We start from the raw sequence: 23,516 nt of genomic DNA, 5'->3' as shown, positions 1-23,516 counted from the left end.
GTCTAAAACTCTTGGCCTGATTTTAGGCATTGTGCATAAAAAAAAGGGGGCGGTGGTGGTCAAGTTTTTAATTTATTAAAAAAACTATTATTTTTTGAATATTCATAAATCATTGCATTGCAGGTTAATTCATGAATATTTTTTGAATATTTTTTGCATATTCATAGATCATTGCATTATTCATAAGGATACAAAGGTTAGAGATGCTTCTTGCCCCTTGTTTGTATTATCTTAAAAATATTATTCAAGTATTTCAAAATTATTTTAATTACACCTCCAGAGGTACTTTCAAACATAAAAAGCCCCACAATTCTCTTGTGCTTCCTTTTCTGGTTTGAGTTCTGCTACTAAAACTAGTACATCATCCTTCCGCTGAGGTTAATGCTTCTCTCTGTAGGTTGCTCTGTCCTTTTCTCTGTGCCAAGTTCCCTGTGAGCTTTTGGTCTGATGTCTAATGGAAGACTATACAGGCAAATCCTATAATCCATCTGGAGTGGGTCAGTGGCCCAGAGCCTGTAACACTCAGGTGATAGAACACTGAGTTCCCGTAACGTCTGCTTTATTTAGAGCCATCTTTCATAAATGACTTTCATTTTGAGGTTAAGACAAGATGGACAAAAGCAGGATGCAGATTTTTTAATATCATATTATATAAAATGATACATCAGCAGAAATTCCAAAGATCAGCCTTCATGACAGAGTTCATACTGTATCTGTTCTTGGATATTACTTCAGATCTGACCAAGCTGCACTGTAGCTTAATATCCCATTTTACGACATGTATCATAAACATTTCAGCAAATATTAAGATTTAGAAGTTTTATTCTTATTCTGGGAAACATACTTTATGCCTTTGGAGCCGTTATTGGACATTATTACAGTTTGCATTCTGTTATATTAACATATTCATCTTGAGCTTAGTTGTATATGGTTATAAATGTTTTACTTGATATATTTATGCTGACATTTAGTGTTTGCTAATATTTATAACTGCTGTTTAGATTTATACCACTGTCTCTTATTCTTGTAACTCATAAATGAGAAAATGAAATTGATGAGTTTGCCCTCAGTGCATTTCCTGAGATTTAAATAAATGACATTAAATGAGATGAAACATTTCTGCCATGTCATCTGCCCCTAGTTTTATAGCTGTTTACTGTCACTGATATATATATATATATATATATATATATATATATATATATATATATATATATATATATATAATATGCATTACATTATAATATGTGTAATACATTAAGCTGTTAATATTGTAACTGCTTTTAAAGATAAAGATTGTTCTTTTTGTTTCATGTATAGATGGAGAGAGGCAAGCAGAGGGGACTGATGCCAGTCACAAGAGAAACTCGCGCTCCTCAGACAGCCATCACAAGAGTGAGGACATCAGCGATAGCCATGAAGAAGACACATCAGTAAGAAATGAAATGGCGAGAAACTGTATGGATTAATATGCCTTGACAAATTGAGTTGATTACACCAGAGAGGTTTAAATTAATTATGTAACTTGTTTATCTTGACCGGAATTTGAAATAATTATAAAAGGTTTGTGCTTATTACGCACTTCGGTCAGTTCACAGCATAATTCACAGGAGCATGAAAGCACAGTAAAGTAAGCTCCATACAGGAAACCTATCAAATTTAAGCAGCAAAAATCATTTCGAATTCGACTGAGGTTAGTGTGCTACTTTTTCCCAAATAGACGGACACTCTGCTAGAATGTTTTTTGAAAAATCAACAAGAAGTCAGTTATATTTCTGTGAAGCAGTGAAAACAGGAGTGACCATGGCCTGCCCTTTTCACATTTCACTCGAATCTTTAGACCTTTTGATTTTGGCTCTTTTTTTATACATTTCGTTTCATGATTGCATGTGGCTCACCAATATTAGACAACAACTCAAGCTGTAAATAAAAAAAGCCACTGTGATCTATTTTAAACAACATTTTAAAGCTTAAGAGGTAGAGCTAGAGAGATTACAGATATGCATAACGAAATATCATTTAAAACAGTTATACCATATAAATCAGAGAGCCGTGTTTGCATTTTTATTGGATATATCACAGAGCTTGGGTCATTTCCAGGCTTGACTGAAGATGGAAATTAGCTGGGAGCTACCTCTATTGTAACAAGATTAAAGATTTTTTTTTCATGATCCCTGAAAAATAAGCAAAATTACCTGAACTAACAACTCAACTACTAACAAATCAGCTCATAGCAGTGTATATTAACTTTAGCTACAAGATGGTGAAAAGAAACAAAAGGTGGACATTCTCTTTAGAATCTATTCAGCCTAAATGGACTGAGGATTATACACGTGCAGTAACATCAGGGTTTCCGGTTAAGGCCTTGTTCTTCATATCTGACATGTTTGATCAAAGCTTCAAAAAAAAAAGTGTGAAGAATAACCCTGTGTATTATGATTTTGGAATAAGAATGGTGACAGCATTAAGAGATGATGTTGCTAAAAGAGTAGATTTAAAGACAGGAATAGCCATTTTCTACCTCACATGTAAAGGGTTAACTACATCTCATGTGTCAACACTCTGATAGATGAATCCTGAAATAGTGGAGTGTGTTTGATATGATATTCAGTCTCATGTGCCACTAGCTGGATATCAGGTCACTGCCACAAGCGACATTTGAAGGCATGTACATTCCTCTCCTATCCTAGTGTTAAATGATTGATAGCCTGATTTTCCTCCTCTATGTGCTCTAAAAGCCACACATTTCCATACCTCTGTCTCCACCAAAGAGCTGCTACCTCCCTCTCCACCACACACACATAGCACTCTCCGTAGCACGAGTTAAAGTGCCCTTTATTCTGCTCGCAGCCAGACACAAAGCACCTCTGAATCCTGCCAGAATTACTCGCCTCCATTTTCTCCTTGCATTGTTAGAAGTTAAGAAAAATAAGAAATAAAATAAAATAAAATAAGAAAATCAGAGAAAAAGAGGCTGGTAATGGAAGACTTTATAGGTTTATAGCTGCTATAACGTAAGTAATAACAAGAACTACGTTGCTTTAGGGATCTTTCACAGCATTAAACGCAACTATAAACGGATAATGTGTTGTTCTTTAATAAATTTTAAAAAATGTTGTGTAAGAGGAACACTTCTGGACTTGTGGTTATTAGAAATTAATCAGCTTTGTGGAGGTAATAGTAACTCTGCATTGTGTTGGGCCGTATCATACCACTCGATATTACAGTCGAATAGAACGGGGAATTTATGCACTCGGGATGGAAAGGAGGTTACACTGTCGACAGTGTGTGGACACGGTGAAGGGAAGTCGTGGACGTCTCTGTCTTTATCATTTCACATGGACAGAGATGAGTATAGCTGCAGACACGGATAGACTGAATATGATGTATATCTCTGAACATTTCTCTGTGTGTAAGACAGGCTGAGATGTGCTAAGAATAAATCCGAGCTTTTTCTTTTCTTTTTTTTTTCTTACCTGTTTCGCATTCTTAGTGTCAAACCATTTGAATAGCTGAGGAAAAAAATGGTTTCATCAGACAATCCATGTGAGCTGTCTTTTAAGACTACAAGTTGTTATGACAACCATTTATAATGAAGCATTTTTGATGCTTCACAAATTAAAGGTGGGGTCAGTGATTTTCATGTCAACACTTTTTGTGACATTCTTCTCACATTCTTCTCACATTCTTTTAACTGTCAGAGCCAAATCTGATATTTTCATGCCACAGACTCTGTCCTTAAAAATATATGATATGGCCCACCAATAATTTCCAGTCAGTCAGGACAAGGAGGCATCTGTGTTGATTTTTTTTTTTACTTAAAATGAAATTCTTTCTCTGAACAAGTACTTTTCTTTTAGAACTTTAGGAAAAGCGGCCAACATGTTTTCAGCCTATTTGGGAAGTTTAAGAAAAACCTCCTGGGTGAATCTCCCTCATGAAGCTGGTTGAGAAGATGCCAAGAGCTTTACAAGGAATACTTTAAAATATAATGTAGTTTTGTGCGAACACACGGTTGTGCAGTGGATAGTGTTGCTGCTTCACAGCTTCAGGGTTCTCCGTTTGATCCGAAGCTTGGGTTACTGTCTTCCAGGTTCTCCACTTTTCTCCCACCTCCCAAAAAACATGCCAGTCTAAGTTGCCCCTAGGAATGAGTGAGTGTGTAATTGTGTTGTATGCATGATGCCCTGTGATGAACTGATGTCTCATACAGAGTGTATACCCATCTCACACCCAGTGTTTCTTGTAAGCTCCAGCTCCAGTGTGGCCTTGGATAGAACAGTTACTGAAGATGAATGAGTGAATAAGTTTTAATTTGTTTAACACTTTTCCTTTAATGTTTTCGTTATTATTCTAAAACAGTAAAAATGTAGAAATCCCTTCCAGGAGCAAGTTTGTCCAAGCTTTTGACTTCCACCAAATTCACTCATGTTACACTCTTAGAAAAATAGGTTTCACTTTGTCCCTACAATAAAAAGGTTCCCTTTTAGAGAACCCCTTTGGGCAAAACCCTTAAATATCCAAAGAACCCTTGAAGAACCATTGTTCTAGGACCTGGAGGAATAATGTTTTTCACATGTTGAATAACAGAAGGATACTTTTAGTAACACCGGGGGACAAGGTTGCACTCCATAGACACAAGTGATTGTACGTCCGTCACCATGGTAACGCTCAGTGGTGGATCATCTCTAGCCAACATGGAGGATGGCTTTGATGGTGTGATGGTGGGAAAGTGTGTGAGTGTGACAGTCATGGAGATGCACTGATGTCTCTCCAACCACTTCTCTGTCTCCCTCATTCATTTTTAATCAGGCATTTACCATCTCTCTGTTCAACCTAGGTTTCCACGTCTGGAGAATGCACACACACACACACACACACACACAAAACTCACACAAAAATACGTGCAGACAGACACGTTTTTTCCACGAGAAGAAAAAAAATGGAATATGCAGTGCAAGAAAAATATCTGTTCAGCAATTTCTGCAACTGGGATCATGTGATGCTTCTGCTATTATCATTATAAGTCCTGATAAGACTTGAAATATTCCATTAATGTGCCTCTTTCACCTTTAACTGTACTCATTAAGTCCCTGAGGGCCCTGTCATCCTCTCAGCTCAAACTGGGACTGAACTATGTGTGCGTGTGAGTGTGTGTGTGCGCATGTGATGCTGCCTTCTGTCTCATGCATATTAATGTGACTCTGCTCCAGGTGAGCAATGTCACCTGAGCTCAGTGAATCCATCATTCCCATCAGGTTAACATGAAGAGCTGAGCCTGAGAAGACCTGAGGAGCCAAAAATGTCCCATGTATGCTGGTGGTGTTGTCATTATAACAAAATCTCTTCACAGTACCACGATAAGTACCACAGCACTGAAACTAAAATTATACTATAATTCTATTATATGAATTGAAAATTTATGACAGCAAAAAGAAATTTAAACATGCACCACGTCAATTTAGGATCAAATGAATGCATAAGAATGCAGAGAAATTTTGATGGTCTGTATGTAAGGACTAAATGACAGGACAATAACCATTATTATTGGGAAAATAACCAAAGATATAACCAGATCACTAAAGTGGAGTTACTTTTACCAACCCAGTGGTGATCATTTTCAACTAGCAGGATGTCGCAAAGTGTTTTATTCTTCTTATACCACAGCGATTTGCTGACTGTACCATATATTTTATTAAAGAATGGTGTCATACTTTTTATCTGTTCATTTAATGTTGTGGAATATCCACAAGACAAGTTATTTCCTGTTCTCACTTACATCATGGCAGCTATAAACAGTTGTGTCTCCATCTTGAAGTGAATAATACAAGGTCATGAAGACCTTCCCATGCTGGAAAACCTAAAGTTACAGCTTTAACTCTGACAGTTAAAAAGTTCTGAAACTGGAGACTCCTTCCAAAAATGCTAAATAAACGTCTCCTCACAGAAAACTTCACCACAACAATAATCATACGTCATGTCGAGTGACCGCCGTACAAGTCCCTGTGAATGAGCTGTTACTATAGAAACGCTAATGCATTAGAGCGTGCGCATTAATATAAACCTGTGATTTGCCTTGCCTTGAGCTATTTTGAAAGCAACTATAATAGAAGATTAATTAACATCTTCTGACCAATCAGATTTGAGAATTTGTTTTGAGAACCCAATTTGTTTCAAGACACTAAGTTTTCATTAAAATTTAAGAATTTGTTTTGAGCAACAAATTTGGTTTGAGAAGTTTTGCTAAGTCTTCATTAAAATTGAACATTTGTTTTCAAAATTTATAATAAATTCATTCAGAATGAAAAAAAGGAAAAGTGAAATGACTGGAGAAAAATGATAAAGCTGTGTCTAATCAGCTAACAATGGAGATAGCTGGTGTTAGAAATGACAATACTAACAATATCCACTCTCACTCATGCTCTCTACTCAGCAAATGTATAGCAATATTGATATCATATCATCACATCACTCACAACTAGATAGCCCTTGCCTGAGAATAACAATTGAGGAGTTCCATTATATTGATCACATCACATTTGCTGAGGAAGACAAATTACATTCCCAGTTTACTCTGAGCAACACGCTCATCAGTGCACTTATTAAATAACTGTATTCAGAAGGGTGTTGCCGCAATCCTGTTTCAGTACTGCGATCTTGTGCAACACTGCTGTATGGCTTTGCAGAATTCCTTCCCTCTCTCTGTGAACAGAACAAATCTGACCACAGTCTATGAACAGCTAAGTGTCTTGCTCCTCTGCGTCAGTGAACAATAGCTTTAGTCAATATATGGCCTACTCCTTATTGTAGCTGAACACCTGTTCAGAGATCATCATCACCTGGCAGGTTCTTGGATGAGATAATGGTTCCACTGAAGCACTAAATGCCATTGATTGGTTAAATATGCTCCATGGCGAGACTCCATGGCATAATAGAGGTGTCTATAAGAGTATAATTATTCTCCGGCAGAGAAAAGCTCTCAGTTACAGTCCCATATATCTGGCTCCATAAGGAGTCGTCCACCTCTGACACACTGATAGGGCTGCTAATGCCTGTGGAGAACTAAGAAATCACCTGCAGCTTCTGTGGGATTAATGTCTCAGGCTGCAGGCTGCACTTGATCTTTTGTTCTCAAGGAATGAGAGAGGGAGGGTAGAGGAAGAGTGAAATGTGTGTGTTTGTGTGAGTGGTGTTATACATTCATGATGGAGGTATAGGTGTGTGGGAGACCAAGTGTGTGGCTGAGTTCGAGAGAGAGCGGGATAAGAATGACTCTCTAGGCCAGGATTGAAGAGATAGAGTAAGGATTAGCAGCGTGAAGAGATGGGGCTCACTGCTTTGTTGAGTTCTGGGTGGTTTAGAAGGATATTAAATTCATGGCTAAATCTGAAATCATTTTAGTAATGAACTCAGAATACTTACAGTTAGTCTTGAATATACGGTATACAATCAATTTAATATAATGAATATTGCTTTGAATTAATATAATGAATTGTCTCCTTTGAAGTGAATGTTTTCCTCCTAGCATAATACATACGCTAAGATTTATATCATCCAGGTAAGGATTGAAGGCCAGACATGTCTTTTACGCAGTGTCTTTCATGAAAATTATAAATATGCATAACTATTACATGCACTTGTTCCACTCTTACTCTTACTAGCTGTTAACAGCAACAAAATTACACATTAAGGTATAAATAAAGATTTCTTTAAAATTCAGAAGAACTATCAACATTAATACTGACATCAACATTTTTTTCTAACACTTTTTTTTTTATCTTTTTCATATTTAACTTCTATACTAAGACTTTTTGTAAACTCCCTTCATGTTCTCCAATTTCTTATATTAGAGTTACATGTTCGTCTCATCAGAGTAGTAAATTTTTCTTTTTCTTTTTTTTTCTTTGTATTAACTGTAGTCCTGCTACATGCATTCGCTCCATATCGCCATACAAGGCTGAGGGACAAACAGGCAGGTGGTGAGAGAAAATGAATTGTGTGCTTCTCGATCTCATCTCTATCCTTTTACTTATCAGGGCTGTACAGAGACTGTTGGGACCATCCAATTGATCATATTTATGATTTTATGGTAGGACATGTTTTAGCTACTGCTGTCCTGGAGAAATGACAGAAGAAGACTGGAGGCCTAGTGCAGTTGATTTTTTTTTACTACTTACAGCACGTATGGAGAAACACATAAAAATTACAACATTCTTTATATTTCATCCCTCTCTCTCTGTCTGTCTTTCTAAGTATAGACAATATATTGTATGCTAATTGTTGCAGTGATATCAGCCTTTGCAATACTGAATTCAAAGAAGACTGTTAAATGAATTCATGGAATTCATGCAGATGTTTTCATATTTCATGTTTTCAGTACATCACATTGAATTGTGCCAAATCAACTTCACATACTTAAACTGTCCATGTTAAACTTTTTTAGCTTTTAATTTGAAACCTGGTGCTTTTAAGCCTTTCAGCAAAATTTAAATCTCAGTATTCCCTGGTGGCTAGGTCTCTTCTGCTATGTAGAACAACGCTTCGAAAAAGTGTCCATCTTTCCACACTTTTTGGTGGTTTAATGCATTGTTTGAGTATTAACAGTACAATACATCTCCCTGAATTTCCTCAAACGAATAGTCCATCACTGGAGACTCAACTAATGCTACCGTTAACAGCGTGACTGTCAGCAATTGACTGTCAAAATGTAGCAAGTAGCTAATATTAGTTGAGCATATTCACTTTCAGTCATCTTGCTTGTGATTTTAACTTAAATGTCAATCTCAGCAAAATGCACTTATTGAACAAATACTGAAAAGAAAAATGTGGTTCATGTCATCCACCAACCTCACGTCATCCACCAACCTGCACACAGGCAAAATTCATTATAGACAGTTAAATGGAGTCAGAGAGAAATTTAGTGTGGGTTGATTACATGAAAGTTTTCAATTCTGATCAGTCAGATTATATACTATTTATCAGACTCCATGTAAACAGCTAGTATATTATTTGAGGATATTGCTTTGTGTGAGTGGTTCTGAGGGTATCTTGATAAATCCCAGCATTCACATTACCTCTCAAACAGATTTTTGGTCAGAATATTGCAGGCCAATCAGGAAAGATTGACCAATATATTTTAATATATTGCAAGCTCTATTCACCACATATAGCAAAATAGTATTTTCAGCATAATGTCATGTCTCTCTCTTTGTCAATTCTGTTGCTGTGCTAATAGTAGCACAGATTTTCTGGCGATGGTAAATAAGGTATCGGTTTGATATATATGCTGATTTACGGCACCCACCAGTCAGAGTCTGGTTTTAATCATACTGGCGGGATTACGGCCGCTCGTAAAATGAAGCCTTATTGTTAACCCGAAATTGCTTTTAGGGTCGTAAATATTGGGCAGTCCAGCCTTGCTGATGCTTTATGGGAGCCAGGGAAGGCCTGTCACCCTGCCTACCACCTCTTCCATGACACATCTCAAGAGTCCTGACTAATCTAGAAATAAATATATGCTTGCAGACTGGTCGTTGACTTAGCAGCTGAGGCTATGTGAAGCTAAAGAGGGGATTATCATGCTGGACTCTGGCAGGGCAAGCAGACAGGTCTCAATTAGCTGCAGACAAAAACACATACTGCTTTGTTTAATTAGCCAAATTACGTTGTTAATACCTGCAGTGAGTGGGCACGAAAATGGATTATCTGCTGAGGTGTGCGTGCTTCTACTGTGGTGCAGATGTCATCCACAGTCCTTTTGTCCTTTCTGGCTGTTGTGTACTGAGTATGAGTTTTATCTGTGCACAAAATAGGAAGCTAGAATATGATAAATATTGGCCCTCTTATTTTTGCCATGTCTTATAAATCTGCGCAACATCCAAGTTATTGTAGTTCGTGAAATTCCACTGCCTCAGCATCTATAGCAGCATGCAAAAGCACCATCTTGATCATTATCTGAGGCAGTGCTGTGGTCAGATCTATGTGAAGTGGAAATGTGTTCCTCATGAGGCACATAGCTAGCACACTCTGCCCTGCTGCACTTGCTGACACTGTTTCTCTGCAGTCATTTTCCGTGAATGTTTATACATATGCCACAGAATGCTTCACCAGGTCCTCTGACACACAGTCATTAACACTGGCAAATTAGGAGTTATTGGTAACCTCAGATCCTCATTAAGAATGCTGTTTTTGAGAGGCATGATTACATATATGCGTATATTGTTGCCATCATTCACCAGTGCAAATTGAAGTCTGAGCGCACATTTCATTAGGTTTAGTCATTTTAGGATATGGAGTTTGGAATCATTAAGGAAAACTTTGGAACTCAACCATGCTTTAAGTCAAACTCTTCTTAATTAGTCAAGAGCCAAAGCTTCTGTCAGTGTAATCAGACCTGAAAAGTTTGTCTACTCAGAGGCTTTCTGCTTCTAAATCCAAGCACTTCTCTCTCGCAGAAAAAAATCCTGTCTGAAGTGTTTAACCAGAGACTTAGTCATGTTTCTGAGACATGCAGAAAATTCCAAGAAGTACATTGTTGGACTTGTGGTAAAGCAGGTCTACTGGTGAGCCACAGCAAGGTACTCTGTTTTTGGAATTTCACACTAATGTGTGTCAATCTAGTGCTTTCTGACCAGTCATAATCAAAAAAGTGCTGAATTCCACATGGATGCTGCTTGTGCTGTGGCTTTCTTCCTTCCTTCCCTCCTTCCTTCCTCCAATCTAGTTTACAGTCAATAGTCCATACCACGTGGCAGACTAGGATCTGGTAGACATCACAGTAATTTCTTTGTTTAGTTGCATAGGTTGCTTACTCGGTTAAAGCGTGCTTGAGCTTGTTTCAAATCTGTATGAAAGACAAACTGATGACCTTTACTCTCTGTCATTCCCCCAATCTGAGCCCTGGTCTCCTTTATCTCCTTATCACATCCAGTTAACTTCACCACGGTTTCCAATTTGTCCGGGAGATTGAGGAGCCTATGATTGCATCCTGACTGTGGGGTTGTTTTGACAACCTCATGGCTCAGACAGGCCCTGAGGCAGACCAGTTCCTCCCAGTTCAAACTCTCTCACTTCCTTCTCCTCCTCCTGAGCCTCTCTCTGATTTGGAGCTTCTATGTCTAATGGGATCAGACCAGGGAAAAAAGCAAGACCTGTCCCTGGGATGGGTTGTAGGGGAGAGAGGCTGTCTTACTCCTTTGGAGGTGTACTGCCACAGCTGTACATGGGAACAGTGGGATTTGTCAGCTTGCCTAAATTAGATCTATGCTGAGTATTGAGAGGTAGATCTGGAATTAGATTAAGCTCAGAATGAAAACTTTTGGTCAAATCTTGCTTTCGGCCATGCACGAAATTAGAGCTGGATGGAGGCAGTGAACCTTAGGACCCTGGAGATGGAAGATGATGTAAATCCCAGCTATAGGGCAAAGTGAGTCCTGAAGGCAATAACCATGGTCCTTTCATTGAGATGAAGGTTGTGGTGCTTCTGTAGTTGTCCTTTTTGTGAGTAGATATAAGATGTTTGTTTGATGTTCCTTATAGGCTTCTTTTTTGTCTCTCAGCAACTCCAATGAGGGCAACAAGTCTCCATGGTAACTAATCTCATGTGTTATCTAACATCATGCATGCTTATCTCAGTCAGCCAAGGGCTGTGCTGTTGGCAAGTTTTTGGTCTCAACATGAACTTTAGACACTGCAGCCATTTTGAGACTGCAGAAGTATATCTGATTGTCAAAACCACGCTCTTAGGATATTCCTATTTGGGTGTTCCGCCCTCCTACACAGACCACACTTATGCTCTCGTCCAGCTCCCTGCACACCTGTACCAGGTATTCAGTGTTCTTTAACATGTTTGTTGGGAGCTGAATGAGAGCTGTGTTCCAAAAAAATGGGTCTCCTCAGTGAGAGCTCAAGGCCTTACTATTCACATTAATAAAATAAACACCCACTGAAGCAATTCCCACTTGATTGCACTTGATATCACATCCACCCTAGTTTTGACCCATTTGGTTTCTCACATTCTACACTCCTGTGTTGCCCTTTGGCTTCTCACTTTCCTAATTTATTCCCTTACAAGTTTCACCTGTTCTTTATTCCCACCTCCTTGTTTGAGCCCTTTGTTTTTCTCTTGCTGTTGCCAAAGTCTTGCATGTTTTTAGCTGTGTCTCAAATGCCGTGCTTTGCATGCCTTTAGTGCAAGTAGTGTGTTCACTCTGAGAAGTGTGGACCACCAGACATCACACACTAATTTGTTACTGTGTTTAATTAAAAATGTTCCTACCCTACACACATCTATGTAGTGCATTTTAAGTACGTGGCTCATATTCCGAACAGATAATGCATTCATATTTGGTTACATCCCTAATGTACTGCATACTACACCATTTAAGACACAGCTCATATTCTTCTGGTTGCTGGTTTAGAGTGCATTCAGCTTTTGACACAAGTCTGTCTTATTGGATTATAATAATGGCTGCGTTCACCCTGTCTGAGTGTGTTTTGACCCCTGTTATCGATACTGACAGTAATTCTGGAAAAAAAAAACCCTTAATATAACATGGCTAGAACCAAGGGGAAACAAAAAGCTTAAAATGGAAGTGGAAATGAGGAACAGGTGAAACCAACAAGTGAACACATGAGAACAGGAAAAATTGACTAAATATGTGGGAAACCAATGGGTTAAATAAGAGTGTGCAGAATACGTTAGCCATAGAGGTCTGCACCAGTAGTCATGATGCTAGACTGTGTATGACTGTGCAATGCTTCTACAAAAGATTTCTACTACAAGAAATGAGGCACATCACAAATCACAAACCCGGAATTAAGTATTGTGCATCATTCCCAAAGGTTTAAGTGTTTACTACAAAGGAGACAGGAACTGGCATGGGATTTGGCAACCTAGCAACATGGACAGACCCAGCATGAGGAATAATTGATGTGAAAATCTTAGTTTGGTGGGTGTTTTTCCTACTACGTTCCTCTGCACTCGGATGCATCTATGCACTGACTCATGTTCTTGTGGGAGCTTCATCCTCTTTCATTTCTTTGCTTTTTTTCTGTAGCAGATTGTTATGGTTACATCATTTTTTCTTCATGTCTGTGTTATATTGAGATTTCAACCATACACTAATTGGTTTTATTAGGTGATGCATAAGTATAAAAAAACACATTCAGTGTTTTACGTGAATCAGTATGCAAGGTACTCAGCACTATTTTCAAGACTATCAAGTTTTTAGTTTGGCAGCATCTTTCTTTTAGCTCCGTGCCAATTTACTAATGATGCCAATATTTAGAGTAATTAATAAAACTGAGCGGTATCAGCTTTGGTAGTTGCAGAATGATGACACTGATCAAGGAAGGCTGTCAGAAAGCTTAATAAAGCCGCACACGTTTTCAAAGAAAAAATACTGATGCTAATGGTTTTAAGGGAAAAAACAGACAAAAGATATGACTGTCATATTGTCAAGGAAACATGGGTAATTCTGATGAACAATATACAGTATACATGTCCTTTATGGTTATGATGGTATGAAGGAAAGAGGAGAAAAGCGAGCATGAGAGGAAAAGTGTCATTCGCTTAATGTCAGTCGGTGACCAGTGTAAATGCAGGACAGACAGAAATAAAGGTCAGCTGCTCAGAAATCCTAAGCATCTGTTTTTGGGGAAATTTCTGGAAACTCGTGGCCTTTCGGCTCTGATTTCACAGTCTCAGTTAGGGTGTTTCAATGCTTCGGCCTGTGAACCTACAGCCAAGACATTAATTAAAAAATCCTCCATGATGAAATACTTCTCTACAAACCTGCTGTACACTCACAGACATAAAGCAATCCGATTTCTTGGGTGACACATCTGAGATTCAAAATTTCTGAATAAATTTATCTCAAAGTCCCAGTCTCAATTAGGCCCATGTTCTAAATTTTGGTGTTGATACGTATGGCACACTTAAGATTTTGTCAGTTGCATCAGAATTATTTTAATCTGTATTCATTATAACTCACATCCAATACTCAACATTTTAGATTTATGCCACCGCTAGTGCCACAGATCAGAAATCTTACATTTTGAGGATGATGTAGTATGGCTGTGGAGGCCAAACGCAAACAGTAGGTTGCATGAGCACACTCTCCCTTGGCGCTGGCCTCTTGCACCTGCATGGCTCTGTGTCTGTTTGCACTTCATAATGCACTGGCTCCTATTGAAAAATAAGCCATGGTCCTCAGTTCACATTGATTTTTACCGTCCGGCCGGCCTCATGATTGATCTCCTCTGCAAAAGCATTGATTCCCCTTGCTCTCCCTCCCAGCCTTTCTGTCTGGGGACTACAAATGGGCCTCAGCTACTTTTCTATTGTTATAAATGGAGCTAGCGCTCCAGGCCTCTAAATTAATGATAGGTCATTGCTGGCTGTCTCCTCCACACGACCAGAACAAAGTTGTAGTGGTACTGAAGCCATGGTTTGCCCCTGTCTTGGTGTTTGCCTTTCTTTTCTTTTGCCCCATGAGTTTGAGAGAGGAACCATCTGAGCACCAGCTGAGGTTGGTTTGGTTTGCACAGCTATGAGAGAAATAATGATGGGTCAGAGGATGACCAAGAGCCAAGAATTGCTATACTTTTTAAACAACAGTTTTTCAGAGGTTGTGGTGGGGGTTAGGTCTCCAGAATGGAACTGTTTAAAGAGGCACTGCAATTAAAACATGATTTCTAAGTAGCTAACTCCTGTAAATTTATTACTACAGTGCCAATTTTGTCCTTTTGTTTTGGAGAGTGTTAGAGTGAACTCGGTGTGTGATTTCACAAAATAAGCCTCGAGGCTTGAATCTATCGTGATCTCTTATGCTATAATGTATCACCACTTTTAGCTGCAGAACTTGCACACTAAGTTATCTTGCTAGCTAGCTAACTAGATTACATAGCTAATGGACAAACTCTTGGTTGTTGTAGTATATTTTGAAAACAGCATAAATAAATAACATTGTGACAATGCGAACTGAGACAGATAGTAAAATCTGCCTTTGTCTATCTGTGACAACTGGGACGGCTAGTTTACTAGACAGATCAGATAGTATTATGATTATGATTGTCCAGTCAACTAAACAAATGGTCAGAAAAAAACATGATTTTTTTAGAGATACTTAATTGTTTAATTCCTTACACAATGCATTCTTTTCTCAATTTCCCGGATTTCCTTTTTTTTGGATTGAAGAAGCTATAGCTGTGTCTGTACAGATATAGTCGTGTCACTACTGTAACCAAAAAGGCTGTGTGGAGAAGTATGATCTCATCTAATGTCTTATGAGTCACTAATATAGCATTGCTACTTTGTGAGGAGCTAGATTTACTGTAAACTTACCAAATATCTTTTCTCTGACTCAGTCAGAATACTGATTTGTGCTACAGAAAGCAAAGCCAGTCCACATCACATCATGCAGAAAGATGATAAGAGAGGTAAGCTCATCTCAGTAACCTGAATTTCAACAAAAACAGCATTAAAGGGATAAAAGAAACTCTTCAAGGCAATAGATTTGAAGTAAAGCACCAATCCTTGTTAAAAAAAAAAGTGCATGCCGTGATCTCAATCTTTTTCATGGACTATTGCGACTATCAGACACTACTGACAAAAATATCACTGAAGAAAATGTGACTTGAGACAGTTTTAGATACTAAAGTCTGGCGTAACTAAACCTAGCTAGCTGTAATGACACAACAAGAGAGTATGGTCCAAGTGCAGAGTTTATTGAGTTGAACATTTAGCAAAAATCATAGACTACATTTACATGCACATCAAAATCCATTTAAGGTCTGTATTCGGGTTGCAGCCGAATAAGATGTTTATATGCATACAGACATTGGAATATTCCTGTATACGTGGTTGTTGTAAGTATGCCGATCTACACATGCTTTTCCTTTCCCGCTGTTATTTCCTGGGAGATTAAAATCGCTGCCGTTGGTTATAGAGTATGCTCAGTTATTAGTTTTATTACTTACTTTTTCACACTAATTTAATTAGGATTCTAACACTCTCACCATCAAAAATGCCCGACAACACCACCTCGAAATGGAAAGGGTCGGGTGAGCATCTATTAAGCTAAGCATGTTAACACCCACAATTCCTTGCGAACTGAGCATGTGCATATATCTCCTTTCAGTGGATTTTCTGAATAAGGTGTTTACCTGCAACAAATTTCTGATTAAAATAGGCATATTCCAGGGGTGGGAATCAGAGCTTGGGGAAACAGAATATTGTCTTAATCTGAATCGGGCAATCGGATTGTGGCATTTACATGACTCAGTATTAATTAGAATATTTCCAAATTTTGATTAATATTGAATTTGGATATTGATATTAATGAGTATGTAAACGTAGTCATAGTTGTGAGTACAGGCCAAGTTAAAACACAAAAAGGCAAACAAACAGTAAACAAATCTAATGGGGGAGTGGAAAAAAAAAGCAAACATGATAAACAAGATTATATACACCAGAACACCCAACACCAGTTACAAACTGGTCAGAAATATGAATGGGAAAGCAGGCAAGACTTTGGAAATTGGAAAATAATGTCTGTATAGTGTCTCAGATGGGATTTAGGTGAGCTAGGTAAACCAGAAATGGGCTGCTATTCTGGTAATGGTGACCTCTGGTGGTGTGGAGTGGGAAGGTCAGGTGAGCCGGTGATATTAGTTTATGCTAGCATTAGCATACTTAAATGATGCTTTGATAATATCATTAAATGTTTATCTCAGATCAGTAAGGTTACCTGGAATATACTGAGATACGTTTGCTCTTGTACTGCAGCAGGGCCTGTTCCAGTCTCTCTGTGACATTGTATTATGTGTTTCCTCCTCAGTAATGTCCGTTTCAAAATGATGCAGTTTATGGTCGGGTTTATTGTGACTTCAGAGACCAATGTTCTGCCTCTTCTTCATGTTACTAAACTTCTATATTTTGGAATATAGTGTCCTCCAACAAGTATAGGCTAGTTTTGAAATCCAGGGTTTGTTGATTACTGTGAATTGAGCCTCTGTTAAATGGATTGTTGGTAGGGTTTTTGCAGCTTTTTCTTTCTGGAATGACTTCAAATAGCGAGACTGTTCCACTTTATCCAGCTGAGTATCTGTGTGCTTACAGTAACTACAGAACAATGAGCTGTACAGTAAACACTGTAGTAAAAGTCTGTAACTTAATTTACCATTCTTATGTGTTAACAATTCCCTTATTCTGGGGATGTCTTGATTTCTTCCGAGTCTGAGGCAGTCTGAGCTTCACACATACATATGGGATTGTTATTTCACCACTATTGCCTTTAGTGTTTTTGTAGGGGGAGCTCAAATTTGCATTCATGCATATTCACAGAACCTTGCATTTTTTATGAGAATAAAGAACCAGAGATGCTCCTAGGCTATTTTGGTAGTGTCTTGGGAATTTAAAAAAAACATATTAAACAATTTATTATTTAACAGAGATGCTTTAATTGTTTAAAATTACACATTCAAGGTTGTTCCTTTGAAAAATCTTGATGCTTCCTAAATGGTTTCTTTGGGTTAGTTTTAAAGCTGCAGATGATGTTGCTGACACGTACATGTTAGTAAGGCAGTAATATACTCATTTTAAGTACTATTACTATTCACTGTGATCTTTAATATCTCTTAAAATAACATAGATTAAATGCTAAAGATCTTTATGTTGTAATATTATTGACTATTCCATTTTTCCACTGCATTAGTTATGTATTTATTTGTGATGAAAAGTCGACACAGTACAAATTTGGTGTGATGGTTGTTTACATGAAAGAAAATGTCCTATAAGACAGAAACTGTGCAATGTAAAGATGATATTTTTAAGTAGATGGGACAGTAGGGACAAAGTGTGTATGTGTGTGTGCCTGTTGAACCAGGCTTATAGGAATAACAGGAACCTAGCAGTGTAAGGGAATACATCTTATCTTTCATGGCTCTCGTTTCATTTTGTATTATCAGAGTTGAACGGTGCATCTTTCATAATGCACATTCTGTCATGTTGTATACAGTAGCTATTGATTTCTCCAAAGGACGCCTCTTGATTTATTTTGTCATTAGACAAATAAAAGGCTCGATATTCTACACTTGAGGTGGTCAAGTCAGTCATTATTGATGCACAAATCAAGCTCATTGATGAGGTGTGTGTGTGTGTGTGTGTGTGTGTGTGTGTGTGGGGGGGGCTTCATTTAGGTCCATCTTTAGCTGTTCTTATTCAAAGTTATCTTGTCAGTATGAGTAGATACATTTCAAACTGAAGTATAAAAAATCCAGTATACATTAGTAACACAATTTCTGATTTGTATGCACTTTCTTTCATCCCTGTGTGTGTATGTGTGTGTGTGTGATCTCCTTGTTCCGAGTCCTGTTCTATTGTCCATGACAAGATCTAGACAATGCCAGTGATGATGTCTTTGTTCTCTCACTATTCCCTGCAGTAATATTCTGTTGTCTAAAGGGTGTGATGTTCATAGCATGGAGCTTTAGCACGGGTGTGTTATTTTGGATGCCATTCCTCACGAACGATACTGGTGAGTAAGTATAGGCTATGACAGACTTATAGCTCTATCTAACATATGGGTGTGAGTCTGGGCATGTGCTTGTATCTGTGTGTTTTCAGCATTTACTGCTTAAGAATTATGCTATGATCTGAGAAAGAGGAGCAGAGCAAACCCTGAAATCAGCCCAAGGAAGGATATGTGCTTTCTGTATTGTTTTCTACATGTGTGTGATCAAAATATAGAAACCCAGAAACCTTATGAATTTTAAAAAAAAATTGGTGAAATCAACTTGAAAACAAATACAAGATTTAATCAAATGATGCAGACTCCATAAACTGAGGTGAAAAGTTTTCATGTTTTATTAGCTCCCAATGGAAGACTGCATATTTATACGGCTATATGGTGTATATATGTTACTGCTTTACAAGGAGACATTTTCATGTTTCAATCATGCATGCAGCTTACAATCTGTCCAGAGGCCAGAGGTTCTAGGTAATACAGTGATTATATGCCTTATTATTCCATTGCCTGTATCAAAAGCAGAAGATACATGGATGTGGTTTCATAGCTCCCAAATGCAGTTACTAAAATACCAGACACTGCCTGCGCTGTATATTGCTTCCATCAGTGCTGCTGATGTAATCCTCTCAGGGAAGGAGATTTAGATCTTCCTGAAGGATGGGCCAATACTAACTGATTATAAAATATGAAAATGTGCTTGGCCTGAAGTTGGTATTATTTTCGTGACACTATATATTTCATCCAAATAGTATTATCACAATAACAACAACATACCCCTGATGTGTAATATATGTATTATGGAAAAAAAGTGTGGAGTGATACATACTTTAACTAGCCAAAGGTGACTACATTCAGGAGAGTTTAAGAAATCAAGAGTCCAAGGACTGCTTTCATTTCCTCATTTATCAAAAACTAATACAACGTTTTTACCAAGTCTTAGTCAAGGACACATTAAAATAAGACTAATTTATTTTTTTACTGTTTGAGAGGAAATGTATGAAATTTATCAGAATATCTGGCACAGGCTTGCTTCATACATATATATATATATATATATATATATATATATATATATATATTTACAGGATATATACATGGATACTGTTGAATCCGAATTCTGGCAAACAGCCAAAAAAATATGAACAATCTGGTATTGCCCAAAATTGTTTTTTTTCCCGCCTATAATGTACTATGGCACCTCAACTTTAAGAAACCAAAATCATGTGGAGATGTTTTTATTTACAATGCAAGGCTGGCTATCTTTATGCAAAGATATTGGGTAAGGAGCCAGTTTGTTGTTATGTCTAGCATTGGTCTGGGGGACTAGTTTTGGTCATAGTATTTTCGTTTCTCCGTCCTTGTGCTATCTCGGATGCAGTGTTTCCTTGTCTTGTTTTCACCGTAGTATTGCTTTTTACTTGTATTGTCATAATCTTGTCTTATCTGGACTCTCCCTTAGAGTATGTACTTCGGCACTCACACATTACGTTGCTGAATGTGGGCATATAATCAGCTCAAAATCATGACGAACACCAGGTGGATTGATGTCAAACATGTATGATAACTGGTCTGACAGTTCAGACCGAACTCTTATCACCACCTATCCAATATGAATTATATTTTCTAAGAAATTGGGCCGCTTCTACCTGCATTGCAAATGCAGTGTTAAGTCTCTTATGCACATGCAATGCAGAAAGGGGAATTGGTAGTGTGGAGGTGAAGTGAAGTGACTGATCACTGCCAGGTGTGTGCTGAACAGACAGACAGATCTCTACAGTAGCAGCTGTATTCCTGGTCTGGTCATGAGATTATGTTCCTCTCTTTCTCTCTCTCTCCCTCTCTCTCCTTCTCCCCCTGATGAGCACAGCCGGGAGGGAGTAATGCCGTGGGACGCATTTGTAATGCAACTCATTGCAACGCCCTCGCAGTGCCATCCATCTCTGACCACAAGCAGCAGGAAGAGACACAGATAACACTGCATCACACGTCCTGTGCTTTGCACTGCCTTCGGAACGGTTACGCATGACTAAGGCAGATTCTTCGTACGCTGGTCTTTTACGTGACTGAATTTGACTCATAATACTAAACTAAAAAAATCTTCAAGTGCCTGTAATGATGTCATCATGTGTTCACATTGTAACAGAGTTAGGTTTTAACACCAACAAGAGCTGTGTACAGTATTTCGTGGAAAGTACGAACATTTCTTATCAAGTCAACCCCTCAAGAAATAACATCTCGGTCTCTTCAGATGTGCCATGTGAAGGTGTTTTAATATGTTTTTTTAATTACACCTACCTTTTATTTTGGAAGTTCTCAGCAATATATATTTGCAGAAATCTGCGAGGTGACTTTTTTAAGAGGATAGGTGTTTCTGAGACATGCTCACACTTCGCTTTGTGAATGCCAGAGATGGTAACAAACTGAGATGTCTGCCCTTTTCATTTGCCCTTTGCTGTCTTTCAGGCGTGATAGGCATCGATTTGTTGTGCAGACACATGCACCAATGCACACTTACAGAGAGTGACCTGAAAAGTGTCACATTTTGGTGAGATCTCTGAGCCATGGCTGCAGCTGGCAACCCTTCATCCCATCATTGTCCTCCTCCTCAGCTGCCTGCGGTTATAATGGTGTGTTTCAGCCCCAGCTCACAGTAATGCTAATACAACCCATATAAAGTGTTTAGGTGCAGATCCACTTAACAAAGAGAGAAAGGGAGCAGGGCAGAGATAGAGAGGGTGAAAGAGCAGGGCTTCACTGGAAGGGGAAAGCAAAAAAATGCAAGTGAATGGGAGAGTAATTGCACAGCCCAAATGGTCAGATGGATAGCACGAAGGCTAAATGGGCTGTTATTGTGAGGACCTTTTTGTAGATTGAGTGCACGTAGTCCTATATTGCACATGCATTGAATTCAATTAAAAGTCAGGATGGGAAGGAGTGTGTGTGGGGGGGGATACATGCAGCGCAGAGGGTGTGCTGCTACATTTTTACTTTATATAGCACTCGAAAACCTCATTTGCACACACAGACACACACACACACACACACACACACATATGCAAAGGGCGTGTGTGGATAGAGGTGGGGAGACATGAAAGAGCATGATATTGACTTGAGAATGAAAAAGGACAGAACAAGGGAACTGGAAATGAGGAGCTTCCTGAGGGATGGATCCTTTCAATAGATGAGAAAAACCAACAGAAAAAGATGAATTCCTAGATACAACAGGGATTAGTTCATGCTCACACACACACACATATATACACACGCACACGCACACGCACACACACATTGCCTGTTTCTATCCATGCGAATAAAATGCTGTGGTGTCAGATGTTTATTCTTCCATCTGCTCAATTTCTAAAGCAGTATCAGCGTCTGTGGGTTAGATTACTCAAAAATTAAGATCCCATCATTGAACTTCACTCTGCTGGGGGTCGGGAGGAACAGTGGGGATTTAGCCTGCAATGGTTAGCAAGAAAAGTTAGTGAATGCAGTTCATCAGATTAGTCATTCAGCAGTGGTGGGAGAGTAGCACTAAGCCTATTACAGAGCTAATAAATCAGAGAGCAGAGCTACAATCAAAGCTCCCAGGTAGCACTGCTTTGTGAGCAGATTATAGCAATTGAGTTTACAGAGTAGTGTTTCTTTTATATATTTATATACTATAAGTCTGAACAAGATGGAACTATTGATCAGAGATTCAAACTTAACTTATTTAATTTCAGACTCCTTTCTTTCTAACAAGCCAGAAATTCCATGTTAATTTGTACACAAAGTACTAGTATTACACAGTAGGGCTATATAATTCTGGCAGGATTTGTTTCTGACGTTTTGGACACACAAAAAAGAATATAGCTGCTAGCAGCGATGACGGGCCCAAGCACTACGGTGTCATCGCCACCCGGTGGGTGTATGAAAACAGTGCATCGTGAGGTGAGCGCTGTAGAGTAACTTGTTTTGCACTGATGTGTTAGGTTAAGCCCATGTCTAAGGCTTTACAACAGCTTCCATGTCCAAACATACAGCTAATATTTGGTCAGATAAGAAGATAAGAGATATATGTTGTTGTCCTTATTAGCCATTAATTGTATTGAAGTAATGTGTAGTGGGCACCTGCATTTAAGGGGGTGCAACATAGCTCTGTATATGTGCTTTTCTCCTAGTTTGTGATTTGATTTGAATTACAGTGTAACAGCTATGCAAAGATTGACTGTAATTATAGCTATATAGTAGATGTCTTTTCAAAAACAAGATTGCTTTTCAAAAAATCCACTTTAAATTCAAAATGAACTACTTCCTGTTGGGTGCCTCAAACTTGAAAAAAAAAAAAAAAAAAGAATAATCCTTAGGAAAACAATAGTGCCCTCTTACTATAATCAGTGATATGGTGAAGATTTCTTTAAGGAGATGTTTTTAACATGCAACATTTGTGGAAGGAGTCTCCAGTGTTAAGGTTTTGTTTGTAAGTTTAAGTTTTACGCAATGGGAAAGTCTTCAGGGCAGAGTGCTTTGTGCTTTCCGGTTTCTCTGTAACATGACAACCTGTTTTTTGTTTTTGTTTTTTTTTTGTTATTAACTTCAAGAAAGAAAACAGAGAGGCTGGTGAGGAAATGACTGTTTATAGCTGCTATAATATAAATGATAGCAAGAACTAACTTGTCTCTTGGACATTCCACAACATTATGTGTAACTATAAATAGTTAACAAAAACATGTCATGTTGCTCAATAATAAATTAATGCTCAATAATAAATAAATGTAATCATTGGCAAATTGCTACCATAGGCAGAATAAAATGTCAGGGACATGCTGTTATTGGAAAATAATCAACTTCTGGGTGGAACTGTAACTTTGCTTCATGTCAGACTGCATCACACAACTCCAGTGTTTATTTTTCTTTTAACAGTATGTCCTGTTGTGTTTTAAATTTTAAAAGCTAATTAAATATATATTGCTGAAACCAGTGTTTTGAGGTTTTGTTTAAATG

At 38.2% G+C, this 23,516-nt stretch overlaps 1 protein-coding gene across 2 annotated transcripts in view; it reads left to right on the top strand.

The window, feature by feature from the left end:
* Positions 1 to 23,516, top strand: part of b4galnt4a (beta-1,4-N-acetyl-galactosaminyl transferase 4a) — a 120,126-nt gene that overhangs the window by 31,300 nt on the left and 65,310 nt on the right. The window contains exon 2 of one of the 2 annotated variants that reach the window (XM_026919365.3): positions 1,321 to 1,433. In XM_026919365.3, the coding sequence (XP_026775166.3) occupies positions 1,321 to 1,433 (113 nt within the window). Of the gene's footprint in view, positions 1 to 1,320; positions 16,658 to 23,516 lie in introns of both variants that reach the window. The other variant, XM_034307479.2, reaches the window with a different exon arrangement.

Source organism: Pangasianodon hypophthalmus, chromosome 9, assembly GCF_027358585.1.
Source record: "Pangasianodon hypophthalmus isolate fPanHyp1 chromosome 9, fPanHyp1.pri, whole genome shotgun sequence".
NCBI lineage: Eukaryota > Metazoa > Chordata > Actinopteri > Siluriformes > Pangasiidae > Pangasianodon > Pangasianodon hypophthalmus.
The sequence above is the reverse complement of the archived record's forward strand: the minus strand, read 5'-3'. Positions and strand labels throughout refer to the sequence as shown.